The sequence below is a fragment of the Gobio gobio genome (genome assembly GCF_949357685.1).
Source record: "Gobio gobio genome assembly, chromosome: 18".
Taxonomy (NCBI): Eukaryota; Metazoa; Chordata; class Actinopteri; order Cypriniformes; family Gobionidae; genus Gobio; species Gobio gobio.
Genome location: NC_137111.1, coordinates 30,653,510 through 30,674,100, shown reverse-complemented (window position 1 = coordinate 30,674,100; position 20,591 = coordinate 30,653,510). Strand labels below are relative to the sequence as shown.

The 20,591-nt window shown below is 35.4% G+C and overlaps 3 protein-coding genes across 8 annotated transcripts in view; 1 reads left to right on the top strand and 2 right to left on the bottom strand.

Moving 5' to 3' along the window:
* LOC307141810 (heparan-alpha-glucosaminide N-acetyltransferase) overlaps positions 1 to 132 on the bottom strand; it is a gene marked incomplete at both ends in the record, with an annotated part of 31,723 nt that extends 31,591 nt beyond the window's left edge. The window contains one exon of the mRNA XM_079842263.1: positions 111 to 132. Coding sequence (XP_079698389.1) covers positions 111 to 132 — 22 coding nt within the window. The remainder of the gene's footprint in view (positions 1 to 110) is intronic.
* Positions 133 to 1,081: 949 nt separating this feature from the next.
* pcbd1 (pterin-4 alpha-carbinolamine dehydratase/dimerization cofactor of hepatocyte nuclear factor 1 alpha) lies at positions 1,082 to 6,224 on the top strand. 5 transcript variants are annotated; one of them, XM_079842392.1, is made up of 5 exons: positions 1,082 to 1,215; positions 1,916 to 1,974; positions 4,316 to 4,447; positions 4,568 to 4,648; positions 4,877 to 6,224. In XM_079842392.1, the coding sequence occupies exons 2-5, from the start codon at positions 1,972 to 1,974 to the stop codon at positions 4,967 to 4,969; spliced, it is 309 nt and encodes a 102-aa protein (XP_079698518.1). In that variant the 5' UTR covers positions 1,082 to 1,215; positions 1,916 to 1,971; the 3' UTR covers positions 4,970 to 6,224. The 5 variants fall into 5 exon arrangements, with proteins under 5 accessions (XP_079698518.1, XP_079698519.1, XP_079698520.1 ...); XM_079842393.1 differs by lacking the exon at positions 1,082 to 1,215 and adding an exon at positions 1,537 to 1,697; XM_079842394.1 differs by lacking the exon at positions 1,082 to 1,215 and adding an exon at positions 2,833 to 2,977 and having other exon boundaries at positions 4,877 to 5,335.
* Positions 6,225 to 6,235: 11 nt separating this feature from the next.
* On the bottom strand, positions 6,236 to 18,748 carry sgpl1 (sphingosine-1-phosphate lyase 1). 2 transcript variants are annotated; one of them, XM_079842389.1, is made up of 14 exons: positions 18,481 to 18,748; positions 14,955 to 15,120; positions 13,760 to 13,827; positions 12,894 to 13,041; positions 12,563 to 12,642; positions 11,580 to 11,708; positions 11,197 to 11,285; positions 10,833 to 10,941; positions 10,623 to 10,721; positions 10,381 to 10,527; positions 9,514 to 9,752; positions 9,194 to 9,340; positions 8,809 to 8,929; positions 6,236 to 8,160 (listed from the first exon to the last, which is right to left on the bottom strand). In XM_079842389.1, the coding sequence occupies exons 1-14, from the start codon at positions 18,490 to 18,492 to the stop codon at positions 7,996 to 7,998; spliced, it is 1,719 nt and encodes a 572-aa protein (XP_079698515.1). In that variant the 5' UTR covers positions 18,493 to 18,748; the 3' UTR covers positions 6,236 to 7,995. The 2 variants fall into 2 exon arrangements, with proteins under 2 accessions (XP_079698515.1, XP_079698514.1); XM_079842388.1 differs by lacking the exon at positions 18,481 to 18,748 and adding an exon at positions 15,463 to 15,615.
* Between the last annotated feature and the right edge of the window lie 1,843 nt (positions 18,749 to 20,591).

Sequence of the window (20,591 nt, the reverse complement as noted above, 5' to 3'; positions counted from 1 at the left end):
AAAAGGACAGAGGTACTGAGATTGCAGTATCCGAACAATACAATAAATGCACTTCTTTTATCTACACACATTTTAAACAACTTGAATAGCCTATCATAATTATGACCTACCTTCTTGCTGTCTCTCACACATCCCTGCTGAGAGAAGAGTAAAAAAGAAAACATTCAAGATATTGATGATCTTCATTGTCATTTCCAGGCTATTTCTTTTTCTTCTTTTGTATAAATGAAAATATAAGAGAGCTCAAAGATCACTGTACATGTGATTAGTGATCTTTGAGATATGTTGGGAGTTTTATTACCAGAAGACACAAGATTGACCGAAGATAATGGTTAATATTTACGTACGTAACGTTACTAGATAAAGAATGGAGAACATTGCTAAAAAAAACTGCATGTGTGAAGACGATAGGCCTACTTCATTCATTAAAAAACGATTATAATGATTAGCATCTAAAACATGTTATAAGTGTATACAAGTAGAAAAGAGAAGAACAGAAATGATCTTCTTCAAAATACTATCTTATCTTAGGGCAAATGAGAACTTCGCATCGGCCTATTTGTACTCTCTGTCATGTTAATTAATACTTATTCTGTTATATTATACTGTTTTTGTTTTCTTAAAGTGTGTGTGACCCTGGACAATTCCTTTCACTTAACGGATAATTTCCCAAATTCAGATATTTTCAGGCATGAACTGCAGTCGTGAAACGCGCATCTTAAAGGGATAGTTCACCCAAAAATGAAAATTCTGTCATCTTTTACTCACCCTAAAGTTGTTCCAAATCTGTATGAGTTTCGGTGTTCTGCTGAACACAAAAGAAGATATTTTGATGAATGTTTGTAACAAAGCAGATAGAGCAACCATTGACTACCATAGTATTTTTTTCCCCTACTATGGTAGTCAATGGTTGCTCTATCTGCTTGGTTTCAAACATTCATCAAAATATATTTGTTTGTATTCAACAGAACAAAGAAACTCATACAGGTTTGGAACAACTTGAGGGTGTGTAAATGATGACAGAATTTTCATTTTTGGGTGAACTATCCCTTTAAATTAAATGGCTCACATATTCCCAATCACATGCTTGATGTTTGAAGGAACCATGAAGGAAGGTAGGATCATTCCTGCTGTTATTGGTTCATAGTCTAATTGTATTCTCAGAGGCTGCGTCCGAAACCTGGAAAATGCTGCCTTAGTAGGACACATTTCAAGGTAGGCACCAAGGGACGTCCGAATCTAATGTTAGCTTTACTTCCTGTCTCCTGAGATCCCTTTCTGATCGGGTTTTAAAGGCAGCATAAATGTATCCTTCGCTACCTTTGATATCCCACAATCCCTTGCGTTCCATTCTGTGACAGTTGAGCTGAAAAAAAGGATGGGATCCGAAAGTTGCGTCTGCTGGTCAGTTTGTATGTAAATGTAGACGTTTTTTAACCAACATTTTCCACTTCTGATGTCATTTCTAGTGATAAATTACTAATGTAGTAATTAAATATGTGTTTAGTTCTCACCAAAGCTCTCTCTATTTTGCAGTAGATCATTAAACTGTTACACTGCCTTAGAAGTCTGTCCGAAATCAGTTTCGTGAGGTGCCTTCATGCACAAACGCTACCTTACAAGACATTGTCTGATAAGTCAGCGAGGGAACACGTCAAGTCAAGTCAGCTGCCAGACGCAGCCACTGTCTGGAACAAGTAATTGCAAACCCGCCTCTGTGTTTACACACTCATCTTTTGTTCAGGCTTCTGGCAGGGCAGTAGTAGCAAGAGGGCCCCTATATTAATATGAAATAGTGCGTGCTGACGTAACCTGGTAACGATTCAACAGCGTCCAATCAATACGCAGCTTAGTTAATATTCATAAGACGTCACTTCACCATAGTAGGATTCGTAAATTCGTGCTCTGCCCTCAGGTTGAAAATCCAGACCAGCACGAGACCAGCAGCGCTACACGCACAACACCTTCAACATGGTAAGAGAAAACATAAGAAAAGTTTATTTTTTTTTATTCTTATTGCATGTGGATTAACAACCACGTTATAGTTTGTGTACATAACTTTCAACTTTGCTATTAAATGCATAACATTTCCACGAAAGAGATGCTTACTGGAATGGTCTGAAAAGGTATCGTGGTATTTTTTATGTTAACAGTGATTTTTAAAAACTGACGTTTTATTTTCGTATTATTCGAACAGTTTTTTTAGAGACATTCGATTTTTTTGTGTGTGTGCCGATTTCGTGTTTTGTCATAAAATTAAAAGGGCACAGTATAGTTCTCATGTTATCACTAACATATTACGGTCTGTTATTCAGTTGATAGAACATCGCCTTCTTTGTCAGCCGTGTCTGTTCGTGCTGCAGCATTAGTTCAACAGATTACACACGGTTGCTAAGAGACCTGTTGATGTCAGTCTGCTTTATCTGTGTGAGCTTCATCATGACTGACATGTGTTTGCACAGGCTCTCTGACGCAAATACTGATGGTTCATTCAGGGACTATTGTGTTTGGATAGTACAAAATAAAATGCTGACACAAATCAACTTAATTTCCCTTTCTTTCAATTAAAAGTGCACAAAATGTATCACATAAAGCATAGAGAAAATATAGAAAACCTATATTTTCAATTTAGTTAACTTTTTATAAATGCATATTTCAATATATTATAATAATGTTGTTTGTTGTTGTTGTTGTTGTTGTAACAGACCTGTGTTTAAAGCTCATGTGATCTTTTCTTAAAGGGGCTATATGCGTTTTTCTGAAATTTAAACTCGCGACTGACACCTGTGGCCAAAAAACAGAACTGCTCTCATTTTCTGCTCGCTCTCGCAGCGGTGGTGACGTCACGTCCGCAGACAGCGCGGGAAAAGACGACCCGCCAGAAAATAGGAAAAATAGGATACAGGCTTATAGGTGCACCCACTGTGAGCGGACAAGGTGTCAGTATGCTCATCAGGAGATGTTTGAGTCATAAACGGTAAAATAAAAAGGCTATTGTTACGTTTATTTTGGGGAAAAAGTTGCATATAGCCCCTTTAAGGGGAAAGGGGAAGGGTTAAGTTGCTTAGGAATTTCATTACCCCTACCACAGTTGTATGGTGGAAGCTCTTAAAAGAGAAAATGCAAGTCATCATTGTTTCCATATGGGGCTCACAACAACCAATCACAGTGTTTTTTTCGGAAACATCCCCCTCGGAATGGTTGCTTAACAGTGTGAGTGTTTGCAAAACTGTCCAAATGTTATTTGTTCTATTAACGTAATGATTATATCTGATTATGTAAAACATATAAAAATTAAGTACAGTACTATTTCATTTGTTTAAATATTTTGTGTTCAGATATATTATTGGGCAGGTATTTAATATACACTCCTGGGGGAAAAAAGAGCCAAGCCAAAAATGGCAAAATATTTAATGGTCATAACCGTTTTAATCACAAATCACACAAAACACAGGAAATTAGCGAGAATTGCACAAATACTGTAGATAAAGTAACTTGGCACAAGATAGCCTTCCCCTTGGTTTTCTTTAAATGTTTAAGCCGTGTGGGTAAACTTGCAGACAGTGTTTTACAGGAAGAAGAGTGTTGTTCCTCTCAATGTTGATGGCTTCAAACAGTTCATGCGTAGTTGCAAAAAATGTCTCCCAGTTTGTCTGAGGTTAATGTGAGACCAAATAGTCACTATATAGGGTTCAAATCTGGACTCTGAACAAGGCCAAAACATGGCCTCTTTTTGGTTGTCTTTGTAATTTGGGCTGGAGCATTGTCTTGTTAAAAAATATAATCTGATCTTTCCACTTTTGTTGAATAAAGTAATTAATTTTGTTTGTTTTTGTGCACAAAAGTTTTCTCTTCGCTTCATAAAATTAAGGCTGAACCACTGGAGTCACATGGAGTATTTTAATGATGTTTTTACTACCTTTCTGAGCCTTGAAAGTGTTCAATGAATTGCTATCTATGGAGGGGTCAGAGAGCTCTGAGATTTATTTAAAAATATCAGAATTTGTGTTCTGAAGATGAACGAAGGTCTTACAGGTTTAGAACGACATGATGGTGAGTAATTAATGACAGAATTTACATTTTTAAGTGAACTACCCTTTAAGTAGCTACATTTTGCTTATATTTTGCTAATTTCCGGACCAATAATTTGTGGTTAGCTTAGCACAATTAAAAGTTTAGTGTTTTAGGCCCATTTTCTTTTTGCTCAGGAGTGTATATAAACATTTTACTCACAGAGATGTGACATGCTTTGTAACATGCATACTTACAAACTACACTTTAGAATATTTTCTAACCAGAGCTGTTTTAAACGAAGGCTGGGAAGATTCAGACTCTTACCATGGAGGAGAGGGAGCACCTCCTGCCCATGATGAGGAATGCTCAGTGGGTGGATGTGGTGGGGAGAGATGCCATTTACAAAGAGTTCCTCTTCAAAGACTTCAATCAGGTAATAACTTACTCTATGTAAAACTGCCAGGAGAGACTAAGGCTATAAAGCTATTTAGTTATATACTTCACGTTCACAACTCCTATATCTTACCCCTGTGACATGCTCTTTTCCCTTTAGGCTTTTGGGTTCATGTCCCGAGTAGCACTACAGGCTGAGAAAATGGATCATCATCCAGAATGGTTTAACGTGTATAATAAGGTAAATAGATAATAAGGCTCATCATCAATAAGGCAAGCATTTTTAATCCAGTTCATTGGGTGTCATGGCTGTGAGTGCATTAGTGATTAAAAAGAATTAGATTTGTTTTTTTGTAATATGTACTAATTAATTGTTAATAAGAGCAGGAATGTGTGTGAAGAAAATAAATGCGGCCCATTTTGATTTCATTTTGACTGCATCCTGTCTGCGTTTTTTTTTCATTGGCAGGTTCAAATCACCCTCAGTACTCATGAATGTGGAGGACTCTCACAGCGTGACATCAACCTCGCAACCTTTATAGATCAGGCCTCTGTCTACTGAATGGACCCACTCTCTTGACAGTTCGTCAATCAACCTCTGTAACCTGTAAAACTGGATCAAAAATATTGTAAAATGTACCAGTTATCACCATATCAGTTTTGACTGTGCTGTCTGCCTGTTACACTTGATCTTTTCCCGATAAGTATTAATAGTACATTCAAGACAAATTTTGTATTTTTAAATCATTTCACATGAAATGTACTACAGATCAGAGAATTGCTAGAACACTAAAGAGACCGGTGAAACACTATTACATTACTGTGTTCTATGGTTTTTTGACTAAATGTATGGTGCCTTTATTTGCATTTGATCCAATGATGTCATGGTTAGTGCCTCAATGAATTGGAATAAACTGAATGTTTGTCAACTTTGGCATTGTGAAATCAATGTATCATCTGTCAAAGCACTTGCCTCCCGTTTAAGCAATGATGCCACTAAAATGCATTTATGGATTTAAACATCGCTCTGCATATTTAAAAAGAAAAAAAAAAGTCAGTGCAGTGTTATTTTTCATTTAGTAACAGTGTTGTCTCACATTTTAAAACAGGCATTCTATGACAAATTTTAATCATAGAATGCATGAACCATAAAACCTACATGAATGCATAAAAGGGGTCAAAATGGCCTGTTTTAGAATTAATGCTTTCCTTCAAATAATAGGTGTCCTATTAATGGAGTAATTAAAATAATTGATGATACACAAACATTTTAATATATCAAAAATGTTTGTCCATCTATTTTTCTTGCTTATGCATTACAAAAGATTAAAAATAATACATTTCATATGCAGTTCTACTTTTTCTAAACTAATTTAGATCTAATATTAGTATACGAGTCTGAATCTTCACAACATTTCTCCACCTACATTTTTCACATATGTGAAAATGATCTTTGTAGACAGAGACAGAAAATTTCACATTTGATTTGGGAAGGAACTTCCTTTGTTTGGGCCTTCAATTCCATAGGAAATGAATATGGGTCAATTTGACCCCACTTGTGCATTCTAGGGTTAAAGTTTAATTTTTAACTTGGGCACATCGTTTTAGAAAGTGAGACACAAAAGACGCAATTGCATTGGTCAAACACGTCTAGTGCATGTCTGCATGAATAAACAATGGAAAAGTCTCACAATGAAATTTCCAAAATGTGAGAGAGAGAAGTGGACACTGGCGGTTCTGGCTTATTTGGTGCCCTATGCGAAATCAGACATGTTATTCTGTAAAATGGTGAAAAGTAAATATATTATGCGACCAGCATATTCATTTTTATATTCATGTTTATTGATTTATATAGGAACAACAAAACATTACAAGACTAAATCGAAATGGACTGCATGATGTGGTAAAGGCCTAGTCCCTGAGGCTGATTTAGCTACTGTATTAACCTAATAGCACACACCCTGACAACTGTGAAAGGCATGTAGGTGAATGCTGTTAGTTTTGTGCTTCATACAACCATAACCGTAGAGGTCATGCAATGCTTCAAATATTCAGATCAAAGGTGCCTCAGTTTCAGTAGTTACAGTAATGACAGATTATTGCATAATGACATTAAAATGCTTCATTTAGGCAAGAAGGGTAACTCTGAAGACAAATATCCATCCTAAGGCATGTTACAGTTCTTAAGAATGCACTGTACTACAGTGGTATCATAGAAAAAAACTATCCTGCCTCCTACTCGAAGCCCCCAAAAAGAGGTTCAAAAGTACATGGAAATTACGGAATTGAGAAAAAAAAAACATTGAAATATGAGACGTTATATTAGTGAATTAAAATATACAAAAAAAACACACAGTGGTCACAAATATTATAAATGCTTATGGGATTACATTGCTGACAAGATCTGATGTGATGTTTCCATGGTACCATGTCATCATTTCCTCATATCACTGACTTCACCTACAAATTAATTTCCCTTCTTGTTGTCCCAGGGCTTAGCTGTCATTCAGTTGTGTTAAGCTGGAACAAAGAACCCAAACAAATACAACACACAAAAATATAACTCAAAAGGAAAACTCATGAATAAATTGGAATGACAGCTGGGTCTTTGACTCTCTGAAAACCGATGAAAGGGAGTACCATAACCTGGAGCATGGCATTGACTTATGATCAAAATGTCCACTTAGGTGACATTTCTCAGGAATTAGACAAAAGGGAAACAAATCGATGATTAAGTTTACAATTACTTGAAAAAGATTTGAGGTAGATAGGGTGAAATGTGGTCATTAAAAACGCATATGGATGGGAATTTGAACCAGGTAATATTGACTGCACAACCTGGTCAATGGATTTGTTAAGTTTTGCCCTTATATAAGGTCATTTAAAAACAGCGAGATATATTCTCTTCAATAAGATGGATGTTTTGTGACTGGACTATCAAATGTAAACTGGATATGGGGAATTTCAAATAAATAAACATTTGTAATATAGGTTCACCTGAGCAGCCCTACCATCCTAAAATGGTCTATGTTTTCAAGTTTCTATTGAGAACAGGATATTGGGAATATTTTAAAATGAACACTATGGTTTTTCCATGTTGATCATATTATGGATTTTATCCTATTTTGCATTATTTAATGTTTCAAAAAACTGTCAATATTTTCGGTGAATAATCACCAGATGTTGAATTAATATTAAATCAACATGATTCCCTGCTATCCTGAGGTTTAAGTGTCAGAAAACACTTCCAAAATAACTGTGGGAGTGTGATCAAAATACATATGGTGTGCACCAGTCATAAAAAAAAGAAATGAAAAAGGTAAAACTGCACTCACTGCTCACCAAAATTAGACTAAGATGTCCCAGACCCTTAACAGATTCACATAGATACTTGTGCAGCTGTCTCCATAGTCTTACAGACAGGATACTTTCGCTCCTCAGTCACAAATCCCAACATATCAGGTGACTATGGCTTATACATAAAATAGTTAGTTGTAAATAGACGACTGAATGAAGTAAATTAATGATTAGATGATTGTGGTGAGCATCCCTTCAGCCAGCTAAGGGTGGAGACCCTGGCAGTCAATCTCAGTGCACTTTGGAGTTGCCATTTATGTGGTTCTTATGGTTTTTGTGCTGCTTGCCCTGTATCTTGGGCACCTCAGTGCTATAGAGGCAGTCCAAAAAGCCCTGCGAGATCTCAGTCACCATCGATCGGTCAGGAATGGACTGGGCCATGCCATAGATGGCTCCCTACGGCATAAAGGAGGAGAGTTTACAAGGGTAATTTCATTGCGGTTTACTAGATGAGATACGTGTACAACTTGACTGAAATGGACTGGAAGTGCAAAGAGAGGAGTTTACCCATTTGCTTTCAGGACAATGACCATTTTTCCAGAAAAAAAAAAACTATATAAAGTACTCAAATGTGAAGTTTGCACGTTTGATTGGACAACGATCAGTTTAAATATATCTGTTAAAGGTGAATTTGGTCAACATCTAGGAGTGCAACAGCATATGCATTGCTGTTCAGAAGTTTGAGGTCAGTAAGATTATTTTTTTTCGTGAAAGAAATTAATACTTTAACTCTGACCTTAACTTTAAACTGATCAAAAGTGACAGTAAAGACTTTTACATTGTTAAAAAAAAATATTCAAAATATTCTGTTGTTTTCAACACTGATAGTAAGAAATGTTTCTTGAGCACCAAACTGAAGGATCATGTGACACTGGAGTAATGATGCTGAATAATACTTCTCACTATTGTTTTCACTGTATTTGTGCAGCCTTGGTGAGCATACTGTTCAAAAACATTATAAAATCTTACTGACCCCAAACTTTTAAACAGTATTGTAGATCGACTCAAGTTGTAAATGGTATGTCTAATGAAAAGGAAACTCACCATTCCTGTGGTCTTCTCTTTAGGATTCTTCATGATAATGGCTACTTCTCTTTTCACATCACAGACGAACTGCGCAGCTACACCAGGCTGTGTGTGTAGCATTGTGACACAAATATGAATGCTGAAAGGGAACAACAAAAGATCTATGAGCAATGATCTGAGGAACAACTTTTCTGACCAGTACCTAAAAGGTGAAAAATGTTTTAACTACATAATTGTTGCATTGATGCCTTTACATAATAATTATAATAAACTGACAAAACTACTTGATGATGTATGTGTTTGTGTACTTTTCCTAACCTGACTAACTTTCATTCCGTTTCTGGCACAGTACTTTAATTTTCATAACTTGAACACATTTCTTTTCATTTTTTTTTTACCATACCTAGATGGGAACTGCAGAGTGTTGAGATTCCAGCCCTTTGAAGTCAGGGCATTAGATAAGCGAAAGATATCAAAATCATTGGAGCCCAATGCCACCACAGACACCTCTGGATCCCCGAATACAAACACTCCATCTATTTTACGGATCCTGTGGGAAGAGAGTTTTATTAGATGTTGTTTCTGTGCACAATTTCTTTCCTGGCATGTAAATGTTACCTGCCATGCAAATGTATTTGCCACAGTTGATATAAATTCAAAGCAACACCTTGTCTGGGTCTCATTTATTATTATGCGTTATAAAATAAATTACATTATACTGACCCTGCTTTGATTTCGCGGGCTGTCCCAACAACTTTCTTGGTGGCCTCAACGTATCCGTTCTCACCCATGTGCATCATAGTAGCCCAACAGGCTGCAATTATGCCTCCAGGCCGAGAGCCAGCCATGGAAGGAGACGCATAAATTCCTCCCTGCCAATCTGGTGCTACGAAATACTGGTAGTGGCGAAATTTCCTTTCACTGTAGAGCACCACTGAGGAGCCTTTGGGAGCATAACCATACTGTGGGGACACGATTTAAAAATAAATAAATAAAGACGTCAGCATTTTTACTGTAATTCTAATTGCAATGACATCTGGATAGATTACAATAAAAATATTCGTTTTTGTTTTTAAACCCCAGAATAAATGTTGAGAGTTGTTCATTTGCACAATTGTTTTACTCTTTAAAATAACAATAAAATGTAAAAGTTTTTTTTTTAAATACACTACCAAATCAAAAGTCTTCAAGGCCTTGGTAAGACTTTCATGTTTTTATAAGAAGTCTCTTGTGCTCACAAAGGCTGCATTTATTTGACTAAAAATACAGTAGAAACAGTAGTATTGTGAAAATTATTACAATTTTAAATAACGGTTTCCTTTTCAATTTGTATGTAATTTATTCATGCGATGACAAAGCTGAATTTTCAGCATCATTACTACTGTCTTCAGTGTCACATGATCCTTCAGAAATCATAATATACATAATATAAATGATTCTTTGATGATTAGGGAGTTCAAAACATTATACGTGTGTTTTCTGTCACTTTTGATAAATTTTAATGCATCCTTGCTGTCTAAAAGTATTCATTTATTTTCTTACCGGCCACAAACTTTTGAACAGTAGTGTGTGTTATTTATTATTTAATACCTTATGTGTATCAGCTGAGATACTGGTCACACCTTTGACCCGGAAATCAAAGGGATCAAGTCTGAAACCCGCTTTTTCCATAAAAACTATCAGGAACCCACCCAAGCATGCATCCACATGGAATGGGATGTTGTATTTCACGGCAAGCTAAAAAAAATAAGTTATATTATACATTTCAGATTCATTTATAGAATGATACAAAAGCACTGGATTACATGCCCTTTATAATAAGCAAATATTACCTTCGCCACTTCTACTATAGGGTCTATAATTCCATGGGGGAACTGAGGAGCTGAACACACCAGCATTGCTGTGTTTCTAGAGATGGCCCTCCTCATGGCCTATGGTCAAAAAAAAGCAGTCATTAAAATTAGATAGATGTCAATATTCACAGAAACATTGAATGAATTATAAAAGTACCTGATTACTCTGAACAAACTAAACAGCAGTACCTTCACATCAACTTTCATGGTGTTCTTGTCCAGAGGTATGTGAATGAGCTTCATCCCAAAGTAATGAGCAGCTTTGTCAAACGCTGCATGGACACTCACTGGAGCAATGCTACAGCAGAGACAAAACAAACAAATAATATATATTATATATATATATATATATATATATATATTTTTTTTTTTTTTTTTTTTTTTTCCCGCTTTATACAGTGGAATACAGGCGTGAATATAATGACTGTCTTTAGGTTTCACTTATCATAAACGGTTTCTTCAAGTAAAATCAAACAGTAAATAGATTGAAATAAATTGTTTACGGTGTTGGTTGACAACCACTGTTTATTGTGACTGCAAAGGCTGCACATACATCTCTGGGTTTTTGATGCCACGTTCATGAGCCATGTCTCGGTATGCCTTGCATGCCATCAGGATGCTTTCTGTTCCACCTGAAGTAACCTTTCAAGACAGGAGCACACAAAACAACTTCTAATGAAAAATGCTGGACTGACAACCTTATTGATGTGTGACTGTAGCCCATGTTTGAGACCCTCATAGCATTCTGCAGATTTGGTTAAAGAGACATTTACCACATTTAGCCATTTTCTTGAGTGCAAACAACTGTATTAATATGCAAATTAACCCTTTTATCAAATGAGTTTCAGTGAGTGCGCAATAAGAAATTGCCACAAATTATTTGGAACGTCACACAACCACATTATTCTATCAGGGAAGGTAGTGAGAAGAACTCACTGTGCCACAGGAGTCTGGCCCTCCATTAAATAAAGCACACGCCATCCGCACCACTTCTGCCTCCATCTTCCTAACCCCGGGGAACAGGTCTGGGTGGAGGGGGTTGGTCCACGCAAAGTCACCATACACCTGCAAATCAGAGGAACACAAAATCCAGGATTTATTTAGTTCCACTAAGCTTTTGCTAAATGCAAAAGTAAAGTGAACATCTAAACCAGTGTTTCCCAACCTTGTTTGTCATTTGCACCACTACAACCCCATCAAGTAACACTTCATCGACACAAAACCAAAAATGTCACGTTTATAAAAGCCACTTAAATGCCCTAATTAAACTAAGGCCTAATCTAAGCCCTTTCTGTGAAAGTGGGCCTAAATTATTTAAAAAAGTGACAGTAAAGACATTTATTATATAAAGTTACAAATAAATGCAATTCTTTTGAACTTTCTATTTATCAAAGAATCTTGAAAGAAATGCATCACGGTTTCCACAAAATACTAAGGAGCACAACAGTTTTGAGCATTGATATTTCAAAATCCAAAGCACTAAATCAGCATATTATAATGATTTCTGAAGGATCATGTGACACTGCAGACTGGAGTAATAATGCTTCGCCATCTCAGGAATAAATTACATTTTAAAATATATTAACATAGAAAACTGTCAATTTAAATTGTAATAATATTTCACAATATTGCAGCTTGAACTGGATTTTATATCAAACCAAAAGGTAGCCTTGGTGAGCATAAATACTGCATAAATACTGATATGAAACAGACACATCAGATAGCACAAAAAAACATTTGTGTTCTTTCCCTGAAAACGAGCTAAATCATGAGACTAATCTTCATTATTCACTAACTAACTAACTTACTAAACTTACTTCAGTTTTACAGGTTAACAAAGCTAAATCAAAAGTACCCCCTTGAACACACATACCCCTTGTTGAGAATTATTGATCTAAATGATTTAAAGGCTATTATACCTTCACCAGGAGATCTGTGAGCTTCTCATCCCCCCAGTAGACTGCACCTGACACTTTGCCTTTCGCCCAGTCTACCTCACCTGAAATCATAAATATTAAAAAAGATTGATGACAGAACAACAGTGGGACACTGACTTCTAATAAAAACCAGTGGCCTTATACCCTAGTAAATAAACTTGCTTGCAAAGAAACTCCACCCACACTACTATAGGGCAAATTCAGTCGGAGAACATCTGGCTGATACTTTAAGAGTTTCTGATTCATCTTTAAAGCCTTTGGGCTCTCCGTCATTATAACAGATGGGAGTTGGGACAGGCTGAAAGTGACTCACTCAGTGTCTCGTACTCCCTGATCTTGTCAAGGAGCTGTTTGTGGGTGAGGCCTTGTGCTGGCAGGAGTTTGGTGTAGCTCATGCCTTCCTTCAGAGTGCACAGACTCACTGACATGTCATCCAGTGCTTTGTTGAGCTGATTCTGAATCTGATGAGGGAAAGGTTGGGGAGGGGAAAAAAAAATGTGTCAAACAAAACCAGAAATATAGGGGATGGAGGAATTGAGGGGAATATAAACAATCAATTGCTGTATTATTCATATGATGTAACTTCCTTAACTAATTGCATGTAGAAAAATAGATCTGTTAATGATTTAATAAATATTAAATTACCAATAATCTAAGTCAGAGGTTCTCAAGCAGAGGGCAGAGACCCAAAACTTCTAAAAAAAAAGCTGCAGGAAGACTTCAACTATTTTAAAATACTTAACAAAAAACATCAAAGTGTAAACAGAGTATTTTACTTTTTATATATATATATTTTTTTTAAACTATTTTATTGCAAAATGTAATTATTATTATTATTATTATTAATTGTTTTATTGAATCATCTACAGTTCAATTTGTAATGTTAAACTGGTTTAGTTGCATCCTGAAAAATAATGTAAAGGACATAAAAGTCTGTCAAGCCCGACTCAAATCAAAATCAACCTGCAGTCGATTCTGACTGGAATCAGACATATTGCAATCTATTCAGGTTAATGATGACCCAAAGTAACTCTGGTTTAATCATGGGATCATATTATGAAAGTGTGATAAATGCTTTATTTTCTCTTCAGCATGGCCATGGTGAGTAATCATCCATCAGTGAGTCAGAAAGAGAAGTCTGAAGGAAGAAAGGGAACTAGAAAACCACTAGATGCTTACTGATGCTCCGACAAATGGGATTTTTCTGATGATTTTAAAGAATTGCTTCTTCACTCTTGACGTCAGGCCTGGAAAACACGAACAATGAGCAAATTGTGGTGAAGGTGAGACACAAAATGACTGCACAGTGAGACACAAAATGACTGCACAGTGAGACATTTTTTGCTTTACAAAATTCCTGATTGTCTATGCTTGAGACTTTCTAAACAGAGTCAATAGAAATGTAGGACATCTAAAATGTGGCATGTAAAATTAAACAAATGAGAGACCTCAGTGTAAATGTTTGGGTTTTTTCCCCTCAGCTCATGCAAAACCATTGTTTCTGGATAATGACACAATGAATTAAAAAACAAAGAAATGGTGTTTAGGTCAACAGTAGCGTATGAAGCTTACAAGAGCCACAGATTTTGTTATTCTTCAAGTGGCCTTGACATTTTGCAACTTTGTTTTAAGACTTCCTGACAGATGAATAGCAAAAAGGGACAACATGGTTATTTTCCAACAACTACCATGTAACAATGATGTTTCAGATTGTTTCACAGGAACAAAGAAAACTGTAGCTTATGACTGTGAAAAGACTATTGATAAATCAACCAAAATATGCACAGACAATTATTATATAAATATATATAATTATACAATTATTTGCATTTCATTGTTTTTTCTTCTTTATTGACTCTAGATACCTTTCTAGATCATGTATACACTAACACTGCCATTCAAAAGTTTGAGGTCACTAAAAACCTTTTGAACGTTTTATTCAAGAATTCTGAAAAGATAAATTCACAGTTTCCACAAAAATATTAAGCAGCACAACTGTTTTCAACACTGGAAATAATAAGAAATGTTTCTAGAGCACCAAATCAGCATATTAGAATGATTTCTGAATGATCATGTGAAACCGAAGACACTCAGAAAATCTGCTTTGCCATCACAAAAATAAATTACATTTTAAAATATATTAAAAAACAAGTTATAATATAATTATAATTGTATATTATATTATTGTAAACATTTCATAACCATTTTATTTTTGATCAAATAAAATGCAGGCTTAGTGAGCATAAGGCACTTCTTTTTTTAAAACAAAATCTTACCGACCACAAACTTTTGAATGAAGTGTAAACGTGACAACACATTTAATATGCCTGATGCATTCAGATGTTCAAAGGCATGAATGATCAATAGCACTTACTCTCTTGCTGAAAAAGGAACTCCTTTAGCCACACTGCACCGAGCGTGGACAACAAAGTGGCCGCAATGATCTGCCATGGCTCCAGACCAGCACATTGAGAATTCACAAAGTGCCGAGCCTCCTCTAAGTACAGCAGCACCATCTCCTTATACACCTCCAAGGCACTCTGCATGAGGAAAGGAGAAATGTTATAGTCAATCAAGGCAACTAGACCAGAAATTAACCCAATCTGATTTCAGTAAACAGCTGGAAAATAAAGCTTAAGCAGATCAAGAACTCATGCACAGCCCAATAATTGGCTATTTACCAGCAATTACAAGCCTCAGCCACATAAGTTAATCAATAAACATTGATAGAAGATTCAACAAATACATTCTTCAGGGTTAGATACTACTTGAATAATAAGTACAAAAATGCTGGTTATCAGTTACTAGATTAGCATAATAACTACAATTAACCAAATTAAAAATCTGAAGTGAAAACCATTCAAATTATACTTAATACTTACTATAGAGGATTGAGCCATACTTAATTGTCAGGAGCTTGGCTTCACTAATGACACTTAAGTAAACTGTGGCAGGGGAATGTCTAACTTCAGCCACAAGAATCAGGGAGAGCTTAGAAGATAACTACTTTCACAGATATTGTTCCTACTGACCACACCTTATTCATATATTAAACTGGCCGAAGAAAACCCAAAGCACTTAAAATGGGCTTCTAAGGATATGTGCAAAAAAAAGTGCAAAAAAAAAAAAAATTTTCCCATGAAAAAACAAATACTAGTTCAAGTCCATTATACTGAAAAGTCCATATTTATAAATGGTTAGTTTGTGTAAAAAAGCATATCTGGTGGATGCATTTCACAATCACTATTATTTTTACAGCACAATGTGGTCTTGCTTGATAACAGCGCAGATTGTGTCCCAATAGCATTGCCATGACAGCATGCAGGAAACCTGGAGGTCAACTGAACAAAGTCTTAGCCAACCATATTCACGAGTGTGTCAAATCCTTGTAATCTGCAATGAATGAGCATCTCATTTCTTCCTCAAAAGCCTGACTAAAAGCTATAATTTGCATTTTGAGCATGTAAAGAGCACTAGTTACATTAGAACCATAGATTATCTTGAATGTAGCACAATAAATGAGATGTAATTAGACTATTAGACATATTAAACTAAATTAAAAGGTATTTATTTTTATTCATTTTGTCATGGAGATAATGAATGAATAAATCAGACGGCTAAACAACACCTCCTGAATGGATTTCTAAGTCCATGACAAGCTCTCCGACAGGTTTAGCAGGGTTTGCAGTGGATTCAGAGGAGCAGGTAAACAGGTCATGTGAGTGAACAACTGAAACTTTGACCAGGACTGAGGTGCATCATACGTTCAGGATCCAAATATAACAGAAGTATGAAATGTGGAACCTCAGCTGCACTGAAACAAAATCTTTAAAGGGCAGCATCCCTATCAGGGGAAATGTGATTTCACAAAGAACAACATGTTCCTGGATCGACACTTTGATGATTTGGGAGACAAGTTTACAGTTTATGTCAAGTTTAGGCGTACAACCAAGTTTAGGTGCTTCTACATCAGTGTTATTCACCTATCATTTGCCTCTGATTTTAGGGAGAAGTTATGGGTATGGTTGGTTTTAGGGGTAGGTATATGGTTTGTAGTTTATCCAGGAACATGTCTTACTTGGCAAAATCACAGTGACCATCAGTGTTATGTAACAAGACCTACAGACAGCTTCTCAGTGCATAATGTGCCATAAAATGCTGAGATTATGTTATCTTGTAAAAGGGGCAAAAGGCAAAGACAGCTGAAACACATTGCAAAATAGATGAAGAGATGTACACGTCCGCTATGTTATACAACACATCTTCTGAACATGACAGATAACACAGATTGGGGTAAAAGAACATGTATGAAGCACTTAGATGGGTTTGAACCACCAATACGTTTATTAAAAAAAATGCAGTTATGGGCCATAACTGCTTGCTTTCAGGTCCTAGTGTATATTACAAACAATCACACCCTCTTTAGTCAAGCTTTGATTATTTGTCCATTGTTGAGTCAAAGAGCTCATGTTTCCAACATCTTAAAGAGGAACAGACAGAAAGTGCCATGGCAGCACAGCCCATCTTTCATAACACTCAAGACATTAAGTCTATAATAAAGCGTTTAATAAATAAAAGTAGACAAAAATTGGTTTAGTTTTAATAGCTCAAAATAAATACAATTGTTTTTATCTATGTAATCACCCATATACACTACCATTCAAAAGTTTGAGATCATTTTAGAAGAAAATTAAGACATTTATTCAGCAATTATGTTACATTGATCAGAAGAACAGTTATAACGGTACAAAAGATTTGTCAAAGAAACGCTATTTTTTCAAACTTTCTATTTATCAAAGAATACCAAAAAAAGTATCAGTTTCTACAAAAACATTAAGCAGAACATCTGTTTTCAATATGATAAGATGATCAACAACAACAAGAAATGTGTCATGAGCAGCAAATCTGCATACTAGAGTTATTTCTAAAGGATCATGTGACCCTGAAGACTGGAGTAAGGATGCTAAAAAGGATACTTCTTTCATTTTTACAGTTTAAAAACAATTTTTAAACATTACCAACATCAAACATTTGAATGGCAGTGTACATTAAAGCAATAGGAACTGGGGCTCTCATTCTTACTAATAGCCCCTTTTATGTTCCAAAGAAAAAAAGTCCTACAGGTTTGTAACGACATAAGGGTGACTATATGACTATATATCCATTTCATAGAGCCCTGATGTTCATTCACACATATTAAATCATTTAGAGAATCACATGAGCATCAAAGTCTCAACAGATGCTGCTGGACCGCAGTCAAAACATATCTGACCCCATTGTACACAGTCTTGTTAAGAATAGCACTTCCTCTGGGTTCGAGCCTGTCACAGGAAGGCTTCTGATGAACACATATACAATGAAACACAAAATTTCCCTCTCTGCACCTGGTTGTTGTTGCACACAGACAAGTGATTATTACAGAAAATTATATGAAGGAGGAACGGTTTTATAACAGCTCTCGCCTATATCACTTCAAACCCTGAGCATGATGTGTCTCCTTTACACAGCACAGAAGATACACAAAATTTGATATAGGACATGATATCAGCCAGAATGACATTTGGGCCCAAACTCTCTAAAACAATGACACTTCAAATGGATAGTGATCTTTCTACATGATAATATCACCCGCATTCCCAGCAGTGAACGTGAAAATATGTTATATCAGATGAACGTGTCACCTATAGATCTGATACAGTGAGACATTGATACAGCTCTACAGTGTACATGAAGGCTATCGACTAACAAAACAAAGTAACAAAATACGATGGACCAAAATGGACATGCTTATTTTCTATAATCGAAGCTTTCATTGTGACATAACCATATGATGTTTGGATAGCAGGAGCAGGCTATTTTTAAAGCACATCTGATTTGTAATTGCCATCATGCCCACTCACCCTGTAGTCCATTTTGTTTGCCAAGGTTACACCCTGTCTGAAAAAGTGCTTTCTTCACCTACTCCGGGAGAAACGGGGAAGACAGCCTCAAAGATCTTTGTTTGCCTTGTTTTGAAAGCGAATGCCCCGTTGCATGACACAATCAGGGGAGCAAGCTATATCAGGAAGTGCCGTGTGAGTAGGAGGGGACGCGATTTGCTTTCAGCCGTGACTCCGCATTCGCTGATCTTCATATACTGCAAGCATCTTTCCTCACCGTGATTAGTCCAGCACACATGCTGTTAGAATATGTGGAAGACGTACTACGTCCTGCTGCCGATTCGCAGATTCGACACGGTTACATGACCAGGGAGGTCTGTGTGTAGAGTATAGTCTGCGAAATGATTTTTTAATGTGCTGTATTATTATTTTTATTTTTATATACGATTTTGTATGTATGTATTATTATTGTTGTTGGTCCATGTCATGTTTTATTTGTAAAACGATTAGCCTAATTAAGTTTTATCATCAGAAAGCACCTCATGGTTAAAGGAAGGGACGGCATAGAAAACTCGATTCATATCCAGTGCTTTGGAATTTTCAACATTATTTTCAATAAACGATCCACTGAGTTGGGCTGCATTCCTATTTTCTAGGATAACTTTTGTGTTGGTTTTATACAGTAGGGTAGGCTATAGGTTTTCATGCACAGGCAGTGCTTTGAATGTTCACTTGATGGCGCTATTGATGTTTTTTAAAGGAAAGACTGGGTATTTTTTGGTAAAGTGTTTATATTCATTCTTTTTTTAATAAACAACTGCGTTTATAGGACGTTAGTAAATGATAATGTAGGCTACATGTTTTACAGTTTGTGCGTACACGGAAGAGAGTGACAGATTCGTTTAAAAGCACTTATAATTACACAATGTAACTTTTCTTATATTTAAATGCTTATTTGTGTGCCTGTGTGATTGCATGTTTGTTTACCTATATTTAAAGAAGAAAGGTAGGCTACATTAGCTACACGTATTCATAGCAGACGCTTTTATCCAACGCGATATGTAGCCTTAAAGGAACAAAGCATTTCTTCAAGGAGCCAACATTCGTAATAGTTTACTTGATAAGTAGATTAAGCGAATTTTTTTTTTTTTTTTTTTTTTTAAGGGTGTGGGGTGGTTAAGTTTTTGTGGAAAGTAAAAATGCGACCAAATAAAACATTTCAACATTTAACCAATCACATTTTTCTTCACAAGCTATATTTCGTTTTTATTTTATTTTCATTTATTCATTTTTTTTCTTTCTTGAATTTAATTTAAACTACTTGTTGGGATAAATGCTATAAATAAAATATGTGTTTATTATGTGGGGCTTAAAAAATTGGTAACCATGAGGCTACGCTAAATAATGAACAAAACTTAGGACAGGAAAATCCTAATAGTTTAAGATTATAAGTCTGAGTATGTGATAAAGAAAACACAACAAAAATATATTCATGTAATACCTTTGAAAACTATCGAAATTACGAAAGCAAGATTAACGTTTCTAAGACATGCAGCTTTACAACAAACAAGTTGAAAACTCTGCTAATTCAACCCATGGCACATAAAAGTGCCCAAAATAAAAAAATAAATAAAAAAACATTTAGAGATTTAAAAACAATATATCTTAAATGTATTTCAAAGAAAATGGTCAAGGTGTGTGAGTTTTAAAACTATAGCTAATACTAAACTATATAATCCAAACAACATGTAATAATACAATACAAGAAAATGTAACACAAATTATAGGAAATTGTAGAACAGTAAAGTTCATAGTTATAGTTTTATAGTAGTCAAAATTGTTTACAACACTTAATGTATTTAATTACTTTTAATATATATATATATATATATATATATATATATATATATATATATATATATATATATATATATATATATATATATATATATATATATATATATATATATATATATATATATATATATATATAAATTGGTGTGTAATTTTCATCGTTCCGTTGGAAAAATGTATTTTACCCACAAACTTGGCAAGTTACAGCAATAGTAAGATAAATTCGATTCAAGTCTGTGCTGATGGGTTGCCTACTATTTGGAGAAAAGCTGCAGTTG

Excerpts from the sequence above, each read along its gene's own strand:
- pcbd1 (XM_079842391.1), top strand. The coding sequence starts at position 3,121 with ATGCAAGTCATCATTGTTTCCATATGGGGCTCACAACAACCAATCACA. Across the intron at positions 3,214-4,315 it reads CGGAATGGTTGCTTAACAGT|GCTGGGAAGATTCAGACTCT; the intron begins GTGAGTGTTTGC and ends TTTTAAACGAAG. Across the intron at positions 4,448-4,567 it reads TCTTCAAAGACTTCAATCAG|GCTTTTGGGTTCATGTCCCG; the intron begins GTAATAACTTAC and ends TTTTCCCTTTAG.
- sgpl1 (XM_079842388.1), bottom strand. Across the intron at positions 11,286-11,579 it reads GGCCAGACTCCTGTGGCACA|GTTACTTCAGGTGGAACAGA; the intron begins GTGAGTTCTTCT and ends CTGTCTTGAAAG. Across the intron at positions 8,161-8,808 it reads AAGAGAAGACCACAGGAATG|GGAGCCATCTATGGCATGGC; the intron begins GTGAGTTTCCTT and ends TTTATGCCGTAG.